The sequence below is a fragment of the Amblyraja radiata genome, chromosome 28 (assembly GCF_010909765.2).
Source record: "Amblyraja radiata isolate CabotCenter1 chromosome 28, sAmbRad1.1.pri, whole genome shotgun sequence".
Classification (NCBI taxonomy): Eukaryota; Metazoa; Chordata; class Chondrichthyes; order Rajiformes; family Rajidae; genus Amblyraja; species Amblyraja radiata.
This window is the reverse complement of record NC_045983.1, coordinates 11,756,912-11,772,161: the sequence shown is the minus strand read 5'-3', so window position 1 is coordinate 11,772,161 and position 15,250 is coordinate 11,756,912. Positions and strand designations below refer to the sequence as shown.

General features: G+C 40.4%; 1 protein-coding gene across 2 annotated transcripts in view; it reads left to right on the top strand.

Moving 5' to 3' along the window:
• The window catches only part of ints2 (integrator complex subunit 2), a 56,256-nt gene that overhangs the window by 29,466 nt on the left and 11,540 nt on the right, over window positions 1-15,250 (top strand). For both annotated transcript variants that reach the window (XM_033045800.1, XM_033045801.1), the window contains exons 12-20: window positions 638-706; window positions 3,594-3,728; window positions 5,291-5,467; window positions 8,115-8,223; window positions 8,911-9,015; window positions 11,090-11,254; window positions 11,563-11,764; window positions 13,247-13,372; window positions 15,014-15,215. In XM_033045800.1, coding sequence (XP_032901691.1) covers window positions 638-706; window positions 3,594-3,728; window positions 5,291-5,467; window positions 8,115-8,223; window positions 8,911-9,015; window positions 11,090-11,254; window positions 11,563-11,764; window positions 13,247-13,372; window positions 15,014-15,215 — 1,290 coding nt within the window. The remainder of the gene's footprint in view (window positions 1-637; window positions 707-3,593; window positions 3,729-5,290; window positions 5,468-8,114; window positions 8,224-8,910; window positions 9,016-11,089; window positions 11,255-11,562; window positions 11,765-13,246; window positions 13,373-15,013; window positions 15,216-15,250) is intronic.

The window sequence follows — 15,250 nt, the reverse complement described above, 5'->3', positions numbered from 1 at the left end:
GGTACTCCCTTTGCCGTATCAATCCTTTCCCCACCCTCTCTGCAGCTTAAAATTTACTTCTTTGCTCACTTTTCCAGTTCTAAATTAGGTTTTTTGACCTGGAACATTGATTCAATTTCTAGCTGGGCATTTTGTAGCATTTTCTTATTTCTGATTTGCTGCACTTGCTATTATGATTTTGTTTTTCTTTCTTGAAGTAAATTAATCTTACACTACAGAAGGACTGTAGTGTAATACAGCAGTGAAGTGTTTTGTTATTGTATAGGTTAGAAATTCCATCAGATTAAACCAAAAAAATTCCCCTTAAATATTAACTCTGTAGATTTAAGTTATTTGGAGATGAAGTTTTAAGGGCCTGTCCCACTTGGGTGTCATTTACGCGACATCATTTACGTGTCACGATGCACGCATGGCGTGCATTACACGCGCATGGTGCGTGATGGCGTAGGCAGTGATGCGCGGTAGCTTGTGGCGCCCCAGGATTTTGAAATACTCAAAATCCTCGTGCGCCACCTGCGTGACGCGCAAATGACGCACATGTGGGACAGGGCCTTTAGGGCTGTTTTCAGTCCAAAGATTACCTATCTGTTCTTTATTGTTAGAAGACTTTATTTTTACTTTCTTATTTCTTTCTTAGATTGCAATTAAGCCAAGTTCGCTGAATAGAATGAAAACCATTTTCACACAAGAGATATTCACTGAACAGGTGGGTTTGAATAATTACCTTTAACGTTTATTTCATTTTGCATGTCTTGAAACTTTCATTCTGATTCCAGTTTGCTGATGACCTAAAGAAGTTTCATTTGCCGTCTCATCACAGATCATTCATCGCATTTGACAAAAATATTCCAAGCATGACCACTGTTGCTTTACGAGAAATTATGGCCACCATTTTATACCCTGAATAGCAATGTTGGCTAACCAGTTTACTTTTGTTTTAGTTGAAGGATTAACACCCGGAGACAAATGCACTTGGAATGGGGCCACAGAGGATGGTATTCATGTATTAAGAAGTGTAATTAACTCACATGCACTATATTGCTGCTCTGATGAGCACTGAACCACAAAGATTCACCACATATCATGTTCAATCCCATTTACGTAATCTGATCTAGGACAAAAGCACGTTCCAGCTTTTAGTAATCCTGGGGCAATTGGCCAGGATTTTTGCATATGATTTCCATACAGTAAATTTTGAATGAAATGTGTGTATGGTCATTAGGTGAAGGTAGTATCTTATCTGCTAATGTTCACCATGTAAAGGACAGTCATTTGAGAAAGTAACACACAGCCAACTGCTATGGAGATGCACTCCAGCAGGGAACAGGTGATGCCAAATTGGAGGAAATATTCACAGTTGCTTATCAAGCAGAAGCAGTCATTGAACATGACTAATCATGATTACTCATAGAATAGTTTACGTAGGTGCATCTGGCATTACGACTGCTTGTGTGGGGGAGGCACAGTTTGGCTTGCACACAAACTAAATGAGGATACATTTATGAAACAGACTTAATTTTTTTTCACCCCCTAATAGATTTATAATTTTACAAGTCTGGATGCAGCAAAGTGCCTTCTTTAGTAGCAATGATCCCTGAGCTGCCTGTATGTTGTGTGCCAGCCAAGCAAGATTATTCATCTTATTGGTGATTGTTAACCCCCGGGCCTTCACCTGTACCATAGGCTTTAGTTAGAACTCTGTGCTCCCTTTATTAACCTTAAAATCTCCCCAAAAAATTCCCCCAGTGCACGTTTGAAAATGAGAGAATGTATTTAGTCCTTTTGTTTGCTCCTTGGTTTAGTAGAATGTACAGGTTTTGAGAGAGTTTCATTTCACACACACATCGACATTATGTGTAACAATAGTTCATCCCACTGAGTTCTCTGGCTACTGGCGAATAATCTCAGCGGTTCTTAAAACCATGATCAAGAATTTGGCTGTAATTGTAAAGCAAAATACTGTAGATTTGGGAAGTCGGCAAGAAATATTTAGCAAATCAAGAACCCTCTGTGCAGAACAGAGGAGCAAGAAATGGCACAGACATGGGTAAAAGCCATTTTAATCATGTTTGGTGTAACCAACCCAGACTCCCTCAGCTGCTTCAACCATGCTGCTTCCCGTAAAAACTTCATTCTGTTCTCCCCAAGTCTCTGTTATATCTGTTGTGACAATGCCACCTTTCACAGCACTGCTTTGCTATGTCTTTCATTTCCTCAAAATCTGTTCCCTTCCAGAATGATTGGCAAGACTCTCAACCACATTTGTTCCATTTCCTGCACTTCTGATCCCTTGCCTTTTGTGTCACTTTCCTACCTGCCAGCAGCCACATTCTCCAAAATGATGCCACCACCAAACACATCTTTCTCTCTCCGCCCCTTTCAACATCCTGAGCAGCTATCCTCTTCATGATGCCTGGATCACTCTTCCAGCTCCTCCAGCACCCATTTGTTTTTTTGGGGCAACCATTCCATGCAACCACAGGAGATGGAACACTTTCTCCTTTGCATCTCAAGCATTCGAACTCGCAATGTAGTTTCCTCTACTTTGGGGAAATCAAACTGAATTTTGTTTTCCTTTTTCATTCCAGTGCAGCTTGAAAGAATAGCACTTGGCATCTTATGTTCTGTAGAATTGAACATTGCATTAAACACAAAAAGTAATAGAAATAATCAGTAGGTCAGACAGCATATGTGGTGAGGAATTGGTTGGTATTTCTGTTGAAATGCCTTTTCATCAAAACTGACCTGAGTATTGCCAGTATTTTGTCTTTATTTCAGATTTCCAGCATCTGCAGTATTTTGCTTTTGAATTGAATTCAATAATTTCAGGCAATCCGTTAACTTTTTTGCATTTCCAGAATTTGTTTGGTTTTCATCTTCTGATGTTTCAGATTTCACTTGCCTTCTATTCGTATCTCTCCAGAAAGATCTTTGTTACCTTCTTTCAGTGACGGCACTGCCACCACATGCATTCAATCACTCGAAGATAGGCACAAAGTCAGAGTAACTCAACGGGGCAAGCAGCATCTCTGGATGGAAGGAATGGGTGATGTTTTGGGTCGATACCCTTCAGTCGGAGTCTAAAGATGGGTCTTGACCCAAAACCTTACCCATCCCTTCTATCCATAGATGCTGCCTGTCCCGCTGAGTTACTCCACCATTTTGTGTCTATCTTCGGTGTAAACCAGCATCTGCAGTTCCTTCTTACACCAGTCAATCACTCGTAGGCTCCACCAAGTCACAGGCCTTTTCTTTCTGCTTCTTTCTTTCACACCCCTCCCAACTCCGCTACTTTACACGCAGATGTGTGCACATGCCTGTAAATTTATTTCTATTTTGCCCAAATTCTCGTGGCAAGTAATCAACCTTAAATATTAACTCTTTTTCTCTTTCCAAGGTTTCTGACTGATCCGCTGAATATTTCGAACATGTTCTGTTTTTAATTTGGGAATTTGGTATTGGGAAGAATGATGAGTAGAAATCGCTTTCCTACTATTGTACTATAATGCAGTGTGTAGGGTAAAGTGAACTTGAACTGTGAATAATAAATTCAGTGATGTGCTAGTTACAGCTTATCGTTTGTTCTAATTTAGGTAGTTACTGCCCACGCTGTGCGAGTACCTGTTACCAGTAATCTGAGTGCCATCATCACTGGGTTCCTGCCCATACACTGTATTTACCAGCTGTTAAGAAGTCGTGCTTTCACCAAGCACAAAGTTTCTATCAAGGTACTGAATTATTTTTTGCTTGCATTTATTGTATTCAAAAATGTGGTTTATTTTATACAATATGGCCGCACTTTGAACATGGATGGTTGTTGACAACAGTGCTTGTAGCACCTTCAATATCCCCAGATGCACACAGGTATGTAAATCCTGAAAGAATCATTGTTTCATAGAATCCTTACACCACAGAAGGAGGCCATTCATCCTTCAAGTCCATGTTGCACTGTTTAAGAGCACTTCAATTTCTTTCTTCCCGAAAAAATATTGGAGCAGATGACCAAAAACTTGGTCAAAGAGAAAGTATTGATGAATTATAAAATCATGCAACATGGAAACTAACCCTTTGTCACACCAGGTCTGCACCTGCCACCAAGCACCCACCTACACTGATCCCTTATCAGTTCCCCATCCTATCCTCGCATGGATTTTCCTGTCACCCACCTACATGAGGGCAGTTAACCAATTAAAAAAAAAATCAACCAGCATATCACTGGCATATGGGGGGGAAACGGGAGCATCTGGGGGTAAAAAAATCAGTCACGGTAGAACATGGAAATTCCATCCAACATCAACACGATGAAGATCAAACCCACGTCAATGAGACAGCAGCATTAACGTCTGCACCACCTTGCTGCATCAGAGGATGAGTTATATAGTCTTCATATTTGAAAGCATGTCTGATACTGATTTATTGATTAAAGTTGGAGATTAAGATGCCTGAATTTGAGGGTTCGGGATGCTTCTGAGGGTAATGGACCAGAGGATTGGAGATCGAGCTGATGACCTTAAAGGGATTTGAAACGGATGGGAATTTAAAAATGCATTGCATATTTAGAACCCAGTGTAGGTGTGGAAGCGATGAGAAAATAGCACTTGGTGCAAGTTAAGGATGGCAGACTTTTGATGACCTCAACCTTGCCAAGTGTGTGATCAAGTATTAAAATGATGAAGCAACAAAAGCATAAGTGCGAGAATCAGCAGCATGAACAAAAGCAGGGATGTTATAGAAGTGGAGATGGTCAATAATGGCATTGAATTGTGATCTGACATTCATCTTGGCTCAAAGGCTGCAGTCTTTCAACTTGCATTTGAGTCAGCAGCACACTGATGGTCTTGAACCTGTTTAGCACATGGCATAGACTAATTTCTTCCTCAAAGTCCCCAGAGTAAGAAAATAAAAGAAGGTTTCTGTGCAGTGACTTTTTGTGGCATAGTGGATGTTTTGAAATCCTACTGCCTAAAGTGTATAAACCTTCTCAGGGTTGTTTTTCTCTATTATTGGTGGTGATAAATTTCTGTGGCTGTGAATGTGAAATGCCATAATTAATATTAAACTTTTAATATTGAGGTCCTAGGGCTGAGATTAAAATTCCTGCTATAATGTTCTCAAACCATGTTCAACGTCTGGATGGACATGTGATTTAGGAAATGCATCAACCCATTTGTGGCAACCCAGTGCCTTTGGTGAACTTAGTCCTCATTCATCTTTCATATCTCACCCACTTTGGGTGTGAGTTATAAGATATGCTTCATTTTTCAACATTATTTATTACATATACTTTTAGGATTGGATTTATCGTCAGATGTGCGAGACTACAACACCTCTGCACCCTCAGCTACTCCCTCTGATTGATGTTTACATCAACTCCATTCTAACACCAGCATCCAAGGCTAATCCAGAGGCCACAAATCAACCGATCACAGAACAAGAGGTCCTGAATGTATTCAACGGCCTTACTTGGGTGAGATCGGCATCTTCTGTAAATGCACTAGATTTGAAATGAAGTGTTACAAATTGTATGGTTCTTGCTGGGGAAAGAATATATTGTGCTTTCACTTTCTTTTTAAAATATATCATCTCCTGTAACTTTCTTTTTTCACAGCAGCATTTCTGGGCTGCTCTTTCGCTTCATACCTGCACACATCCACGGTTTCAGCTGGTATAAATAGCTTCTCAGTGAATCAGGCTTCTCCACAACAGCAGCAAATTGAAGGGAAATGTGCAGTGTGCTAGGTTTCTGCCACAAATCTTTTTGTGTATTGCCACTGAGTAGATTGCAATAAAGAGAGGAACTTAATTTATTTTAATTTCATAGAGTGATACAGTGTGGAAACAGGCCCTTCGGCACAATTTGCCCACACCAACCAACAATGTCCCAGCTACACTAGTCCCACTTGCCTGTGCTTGGTCCATATCCTTCCAAACCTGTCCTATCCATGTGCCTGTCTAATTGTTTTTTAAACGATGGGATAGTCCTCAACTACCTCCTTTGACAGGTACACAAAATGCTGGAGAAACTCAGCGGGTGCAGCAGCATCTATGGAAATAGGGAACGTTTCGGGCCGAAACCCTTCTTCAGACTGAAGAAGGGTTTCGCCCCGAAACGTTGCCTATTTCTTTCGCTTTATAGATGCTGCTGCACCCGCTGAGTTTCTCCAGCATTTTTGTGTACCTTCGATTTTCCAGCATCTGTAGTTCCTTCTTAAATACCTCCTTTGGCAGCTTGTTCCATACACCCACCAACCTTTGTGTGAAAAAGTTACCCCTCGGATTCCTATTAAATCTTTTCCCCTTCACCTTGAACCTCTGGTCCTCGATTCCCCTACTCTGGGCATCTACCCAATCTATTCCTCGCATGATTTTGTCTCATCCTCCTGCACTCCATGGAATAGAGACCCAACCTACTCAACCTCTCCCTGTAGCTCACACCCTCTAGTCCTGGCCAGATCCTCGTAAATCTTTTCTGAACCCTTTAAAGCTTGACAATATCTTTCCTATAACATGGTGCCCAGAACTGAACACAATATTCTAAATCTGGTCTCCCCAACGTCTTGTACAACTGCAACATGACCTCCCAACTCAATACTCTGACTGATGAAGGCCAATATGCCAAAAGCCTTTGTGACCACCTTATCTACCTGCAGTTCAACTTTCAAGGAACCATGCACCTGTAGTCCTAGACCCCTCTGCTCTACAACACTACAGAGGCCTATCATTTACTGTGTAGGTCCTGCCCTTGTTCAACGTCCCAAAATGCAACACCTCACACTTTTCTGTATTAAATTACATCAACCATTCCTCCGCCCACCTGGCCATTCGATCAAGAACCTGCTGCAATCTTTCACAACCATTTTCACTATATGCAAAACTACTAACTTTTGTATCATCAGCAAATTTGCTAATCTTGCTCTATATGTTCTCATCCAAATCATTGATGTAGATGACAAACAGTAACGGGCCCGGCACCAAACCCTGAGGCACACCACTAGTCACAGGCCTCCAGTCTCAGAAGCAACCTTTCACCATCACACTCTGCTTCCTACTATGGAGCCAATTTGCTGTCCATTCAACTATCTCCCCTTGGATCCCATGCGATCTAACCTTCCAGAGCAGCCTACCATGCGGAGCCTTGTCCAACGCCTTACTGAAGTCCATGTACACAACATCTACAGCTCTGCCCTCATCAACTTTTTTGGTCACTCCTTCAAAAAAATCAATCAGATTTGTGAGACATGACCTCCCACGTACAAAACCATGCTGACTATCCCTAATCAGCCCTTGCCCATCCAAATACCTGTATAACCTATCCCTCCGAATACTCTCCAGTAACTTACCAACTACAGATTTTAAGCTCACCGGCCTATGGTTCCCAGCATTTTCCCTGCAGCCCGTCTTGAAAAGAGGCACAACATTTGCCACCCTCCAGTCTTCTGGCACCTCTCCTGTATTTAAGGACGACTCGTAAATTTCAACCAGGCTCCCTCAATATCCTCTCTAGTTTCCCGCAATGTCCTCGGATATATCTGATCAGGCCCTGGAGATTTGTCTACCTTCAAACATGAGTCTGCACTGAATTTAGTTGGGCAGCCTGAAAGAAAAAGTTAAAGTGTACTTCCCTGGTGGTGATGAAGTGGCCAACACTTTTGGTGGAATTGTATGTCAGGTTAGGTCTGGCATGTTTACACAATAACAGAATCAATACAATTGGAACAATATTTTCTTCAAACATTTGATGGAATACTAATCCTTCATTCTTGCTTGGTTTATTTTACTGAATTTGTTGGTGTAGCATTGCCTTTATTTAGAGGGGGCTAACTCATGTGTAGCTGATATTCCTGCAGTGTTGCACGGGATGAGGAATAGCATGTTGTAAATTACAGGCAGTGAAAGGTTTTGCTTTCCCCCAAATACTCCCTCGCTTTAGCCATAGATGTAACAAATATGTGCACTGTATCTATATTATTTGCCCTTTGCTTTGTAAGATTTTCTTTAAAGTTGTAACTGAGAAGCATGAGTAAAACATTTTCAGGGCAATGGATATTAAGTAAAAAGTTGATCATGTAAATCAGAGGATGCTAATTTAATTAATTCCTATGCTTGGTTTGTAGGGAGAAAACAACAGGTGTCGGCAGAAATATAGCATTACAGCCCAGCTGCTGGTCCTCTATTACACTCTTTCGTACGAGGAGACTCTATTGTCCAATGTAAAACCATTAGGTATGTGTGCTTCTGCCTCTCCTTGGGAAACTTTCTCCCTCCTCCTGTGGATACCCTGTCATTCAGTAGCCCACATTAGGGCCAAGGATTCTGTTACCATTTGTTGCATGAGTCTTTTTCTAGAGATTTAAGCACAATCCGGTCAAAGCCATTCACTGTAATGCTAAGGGAATTCTACACAGTCCTGATTATTTAAAAGATGCCATACTACAGATGCTGGAATCTGGAGCAATAGACAATCTGCTGGCTTAACTCAAAGAAGTAACTTTAATTTAAAGACCGGCATAAGAGTGCAAGGGTGTTGACTGTGTTGATCTGGCAACATTTATTGTTCAGCTATCGAGTATGCTCAGATAATCAGTTCTATTTATCTCAATACTTTATGACACTCTTTTGTGAACAAATTAACTACTGTGTCCCCATATGACACAAATGGTTGCTCGGCAAAAAGGACTACTAAGTACTTTGGGGCACCCAGAAGACAGAAGTTGTTACATTAATGCATTTTTGTTTAAGTTTTTTTGATAGCAACATCATTTCAACATCAGAATGAACTGCATGAAGTTTCATTTTTCATTTTTGAAACTTGTACATTTTTTCTTTGAAATCTTTGACATTATTCTTCAAATTCGTCTGTCACTGATAGGCATACAAAGTATTTTGTTCATTTTTGCATGTGTCTTGTAGCTGCAATGCAGAAGAAGCCCAAGTCCTACTCTGCAGCCCTAATGGACCAAATTCCTATCAAGTACTTGATTCGTCAGGCACAGGGACTTCAACAGGAGCTGGGAGGTAAGTGCAGTGATTCCAGTTATGACTTCGGGCTACACTGAATGCACAAGTTTCCATAAAAATAAGGTGTCACTCTCCTCCAATTCACTGAACTATTGCAATGCAGCACATCCAGTTACAAAGCTGGTATTAAATCTAACCCACGTGCCATGTCTAGTCCTGAGCCACTACAATATCAAAAGAGAGCTGAAGAAGGGTCTCGACGCGAAACGTCGGCAATTCCGTCTCTCCATAGATGCTGCCTTACCCGCTGAGTTTCTCCAGCAATTTGTGTCTACCTTCGATTTTACCAGCATCTACAGTTTTTTCTTAAACAATATCAGAAGATTTTGTTTAATGTCAAATTTACTAATTCCAATTCATTGAGGCTCTCCACATCTCTGGGCCAGGGAAACAGTAGAAGGAAGATGGTCATGATTCGATTCCTAAAAATTGTTTGTATTGGTTGAGACAAGTTTGGGTTCAAAGTAAGGATGAATAAGTTAGGTACTGGAATGCTACTACCATCAATAACATCAGTTCCTATGAAGCAAGCTCATTTTCACTAAAGATGGGAAAGTACATCGAATTCAAATTCCACTTGATTGCTGTACATAGCTCCCTGTAATATAATAGTACAGCACAAGGACAGGCCATTTGGCCCACAATATCTGTGCTGAACATGATACCAAGACCAACTATTATCTGCCTCCACATAATTTAGGCTGTTTGAACTGTTTTTACTATTTTACTATTGTAATGTTCTTTTTACAAAGCATGTTCTCGGGGTATCTAAATCTAAATTTTATTAGTTATTTAAGTTTTTACATCGGATGGAAGCTGCATACCAAATCTCGTTGCGCTTATGTGCAATGACAATAAAATATATTATTATTATTATTATTATTATTATTATATTATCCATATCCCTCCGTTCCCTGCATGTCCATATGCCTATTCAAAAGACTCTTAAATGCCACTATCATATTGGCCTCAATCACCACCCCAGGCAGCGCATTCCAGGTACATTAATGAAAGTAAGCAGCGGGCAGTAAAGAACGCAAATGGCATGTTGGCCTTCATAGTGAGAGGATTAGAGTATAGGAGCAAGGAGGTCCTACTGCAGTCGTACAGGACCCTGGTGAGACCACACCTGGAGTATTGTGTTCAGTTTTGGTCGCCTAATTTGAGGAAGGACATTCTTGCTATTGAGGGAGTGCAGCGTAGGTTCATGTTAATTCTCAGGGTGGCGAGACTGACATGATGAAAGAATGGATCTAATGGGCTTATATTCATTGGCATCTAGAAGGATGAGAGGAGATCTTATAGAAACGTATAACATTCTTAAGGGATTGGACAGGCTTGATGCAGAACATTTTTTCCTGATTTTTGGGGAGTCCAGAACCAGGGGTCATAGTTTAAGAATAAGGGGTAAGCCATTTAGGACTGAGATGAGGAAAACTTTTTTCATCCAGAGAGTTGTGAATCTGTGGAATTCTCTGCCACAGACGGTAGAGGAGGCCAATTCACTGGATGTATTCAAGAGAGAGTTAGATATAGCTCTTAGGGCTAACGGAATCAAGGGATATGGGGAAGAAAGCAGGAACGGGGTACTGATTTTGGATGATCAGCCATGATCATATTGAATGATGGTGCTGGCTCGAAGGGTTGAATGGCCTACTTCTGCACCTATTTTATATGTTTCTATTTTTTTTTTAAACTCTCCAAACATCTCCTTTTAAACTTTGTCGCTCTCACCTTAAAGCTATGATCTTGCTCTAATTATGATACAAAAAATATTGTTTCCGCCTTCAAATGATTTGGATCATTCACATATGTTCACGCATTTCTCGTAAGAGATATTTATAGTTAGTTTACTATATTTGGTTTAAGTCGGGTTGGATGCATGTAAAGCAGATATTTTAAATGAATTTGAAAGCTCTAAGTAATGTGTGCTCCAGGGAGGTATGGGAATGTAACAAAACATCGGTGAATGAGAAATATCTATAAAATTATTATTGTTAAATTAGATTTCAGAAAAAAATTAATGTATTATCAGAATATCCTGAACAGACAAGGATTTTCCTTTCCTTAGGCCTGCACTCAGCATTGCTGCGTCTGTTGGCCACCAACTTTCCTCATCTTTGCATGGTGGATGACTGGATGTGTGAGGAGGAAGTGACAGGCACAGACGCGCTGCTCAGCAGAATGCTCCTAACCAGTCGGGCCAAACGGCACTCGCCCAGGAAGCTGCAGGAAGGTAATAGTATAACGCTAGTTGAGGATTGTGTGCATAATTGGTTATCATTGACCTACAGTTTAAGAAAAGTGAAGGACTGTCACATGTCTAAGGAATTAAGATGACCCTGAAAATGATTCAAACATCACTGTTGTAGAAAAATGTCTTGAATATTTCAAAGTATTTGGGGAATATCACGCACGTTTAATCTACCTGATCATTGTTTTAACAAATCAAATATTCATAAACTTAACCTTCACAGAGACATTATCTTTTATCATTTAATTTGCATATCTCTTGCACAGTTCCAATTATCCTGTCATCTCCAGCTTTCCAGGTGGCTTCTGCCAATTACACTCAACTGATGCAGATCTTGGAGGACTTGACGCTCATGTCTGCCAGTGAGCTGATTCCATTTGCCGAAGCATTGATGTTGGATTTGTACAAGGTGCTGGAGCCTGGGGTTCCCCGAAAAATTCTGCAGACAGTCAATCAACTTTGGAGACTTCTCAACACTGTTATGCCAAGGAGGTACATGATCATTCATAATAGATTTCCGATAGTGGGATTCTAGTCTTTGAAATTATTTTTTATTTAAAATCCCTTCTAGAACGTCTGTAATTTCCTCATACAATATGTTGATTTTATCTTTACCATTTTATAAACAATGTTTCCTTGTATAATAAAGCATTACAGCACAGGAAAGACCAATTACTCGACTATCACTGTGCCAACCAAGATGCCAATCCTACCAATCAATCTGCCTGCACGTGGCCTGTATTCCTCTATCCATGCCAGTTCATATGTCTGTCTAAACGCCTCTTAAATTATGCTATTGTCTCTGCTTCTACCATTTCCCTCCCAGGCAAAGTGCTCTGCACACCTACCACTCTCTGTGTAAAAACTGTTCTCACACATGTTCTTTAAACTTCTCTATCACCTTAAATTTATGCCCTTTTGCGTATTTGAGATTTTCACTCTGGGACAAATACTCTAGCCTATCAATGCGATTTGTAATTCTATTTACTTCTATCCAGTTGCCCCTCAGACTCTGATCATCCAGAAAAAAGCAGTCCAACTTTTTGGACTCCTAATATTCTCTCATGCAGGAAACCTCTTCTACACCCTATCTAAATCCTTCACATACTCCAGTCTGCCAACCAGGACAGTACGCAGACCTAACTGAAGTATTGTACAGCTGCAATATGATTCCTGCCTTTTATACTCAATGCCCTGACCAATGAAGAAAAGCATGCATCAGAAAGAGTAGCTCTCCAACGATATTTTGTGTGATCCTTCGGGGACAGCTGATAGGGTTACTGCCCGAGTTACTCCAGCATTTTGTGTTTATCTTTCGGTATAAACCAGCATCTGCAGTTTCTTGTTATTACTTTCTCTATTCATACACTTATTCAAAATCTTATTTAAACATGAGTTTCTGAACTGAAAATCTACAGACATGACCCTGTTACTAACAACTCGGTTTTTAAATCTGATCACTTGTTTAATTTTATCATTCTTACCGGCCAGTATGATTGACCTACCAAAGGTGCTGAAGTACAGTTTTCTTGGCAATATTTTCTTAATTAAGTGGTCATTGTTAGTATGAAAAGAGTTTGCAACGGGATAGCTGCAGAATCCAACAGCGACATTCACTCGTGGATGGTTTTCTACAGTGGTCACAAGGTAATGATCAGGAGCAGGGAACCTAATTATTAATTTTACCAGTGTCCCAGGTGAGATAAGCACCAAGCAAAAATTTGTGCTGTCACATTAAGCACCAAATTAACCAACCAAAGCTTTGGAGTAGCATAATTCTTCAAAACCTCATATCCTTATCCAAAAAAAGATTGCCCGCTTCCTTTGTTTTTCAGAGTTTATTTTCATAGTCCTTTCTGGTTGGGTGGTGGGAATTTGTTGTAAAATGAGATTTCACTCTTTTTATTGAGTACAGGTTATTTGGCTTTCACTCAGACCTGTGAGTGACATGTCATGTTTGTTTGTGTTTTATAGGCTGTGGGTTATGACTGTGAATGCCTTGCAGCCAAAAGCCAAGCTGCTTCGCCAACAGAAGTACACACAGAATGATCTGATGATTGATCCGCTAATTGTGTTGCGATGTGACCACAGAGTGTACAGGTGAGCTACGAATAGTGAGCAGAGCATGAATCATTGCAAATATATTGCCCTGTGCGAATTCTCAGTCAAAAGATTGTAGGTTCAACTCCAAGTGATGGGTTTGTTTGACCAAACGCCCTTTTTTTGGTTCTTAAATGTTCTGGAGTCCCTCCAGTTTTGCTTCATTCTTACCTATTCTTGTTGATCCATGGAGAAGGTTAAGGACAGCAGCTTAAACTGTTGCCGAGTAATACAGCTATATTCAATTAAATGTATAGGTGGCTCACTTCACATTATTCACTTGGAGACTGGAATGACTGAGACCACCAGCTTTCCTTCCCTGAATGGTGACCATCTTACATTTAGTATCCTCCTACAATCCAGTTATTTTATGGTTCCAATTCAATTCTAGCTTTTTTTAAACTGAATTCATTTCAACTGAATTCAAGTTTCATAATGAGATTTAAATTATCATTCTCTGAAGTATTTGTCCATCTTTGGAGGATCTGATGAAAGATGAATTTGCGATGCATTACAGGGGAAGAAGCTTTGCCATTAAATTAATTTTCAAAGTTGGAGGCTGTTCAAGCTGTTTCTGAGGGACATCGGAACAGAGAAAAAACATCTAATTTCTAATCTGCTTTGTCATTCAATAACACAGTTGCTGATCCCTGGCTGCAATCCACATATCCTCTGATTGTCCATCTCCGTTAATATTGTTGGTTAACATAAGTTTTATTAGTCTTTACTTCAGAGGGACTGCGTGGAAACAGGCTCTTCGGCCCACCAAGTCCGCACAGACCAGAGATCACCCATGTACCAGCACTTTCCTACAGTTAGGGACAATTTACAGAAGCCAATTACCCTATGTCTTTGGAGTGTAGGAGGAAACCAGACCACCCGGAGAAAACCCATGCAGTCACAGGGTGAACATACAAACTTCATAAGGACAGCACCCATAGTTAAGATTAAACTGGGTTTGCTGGTGCTGTAAGGCAACATCTCTACCACTATGCCGCCCTGATTTCAAAACAATATGTGACCTAGTATCAGTTGCTTGGAAATGTTCACCAGTTTTGCAACTATTTACATGGAAAAATGTTTCCTAATTTCACTCCTGAAGGCTGGACCTACAATGCCCTCCATAATGTTTGGCACAAAGACCCATCATTTATTTATTTGCCTCTGTACTACACAATTTGAGATTTGTAATAGAAAAAAAAATCACATGTGGTTAAAGTGCACATTGTCAGATTTTAACAAAGGCCATAGAAATTACAGCAGTATTTATACATAGTCTCCCCCTTTGGTGAATCTAGCCTGTATTTTGTCCTCGTTAGGTTCTGATACCGAATATTGAATCACTACAATTTATGCAGAGCTCTGGGATGTTAGGCTTTGATCAGTACAGTACATTGTGTATATCCTATGGATTCTTGGAACCTCTCGAGCTTTAATGTTTGATGAGATCGGATGTTTTCCACTAACCCTAGCTGAGTAATATTCCAGTTTCGGGTTACGGTCACACAGGTTCCATTGAAAGATGAACTAGTTTGACTGGATGTGCCATATTCCACATTTTAATGGGAAATCCCATTGTTTAGTATTTGTTAGTTTATAGTTAGTATTTCTAATTAATATTGATTTGCGTTTTAACCTTAGATGTCCACCACTAATGGACATCACGCTACATATGCTCAATGGATACCTTCTGGCCTCAAAGGCCTATCTGAGTGCACACCTCAAGGAGAATGCTGAACAGGAAACCAAGCCGCATCAGAACAATACAATGGGAATTGTGGGACAGCCTGAAGTTCCAGAGGTCACACGAGAGGAGCTGAAAAATGCCTTGTTGTCGGCCCAGGTAATAATGTGTAATTATGCTAAAGCCTTTCGACA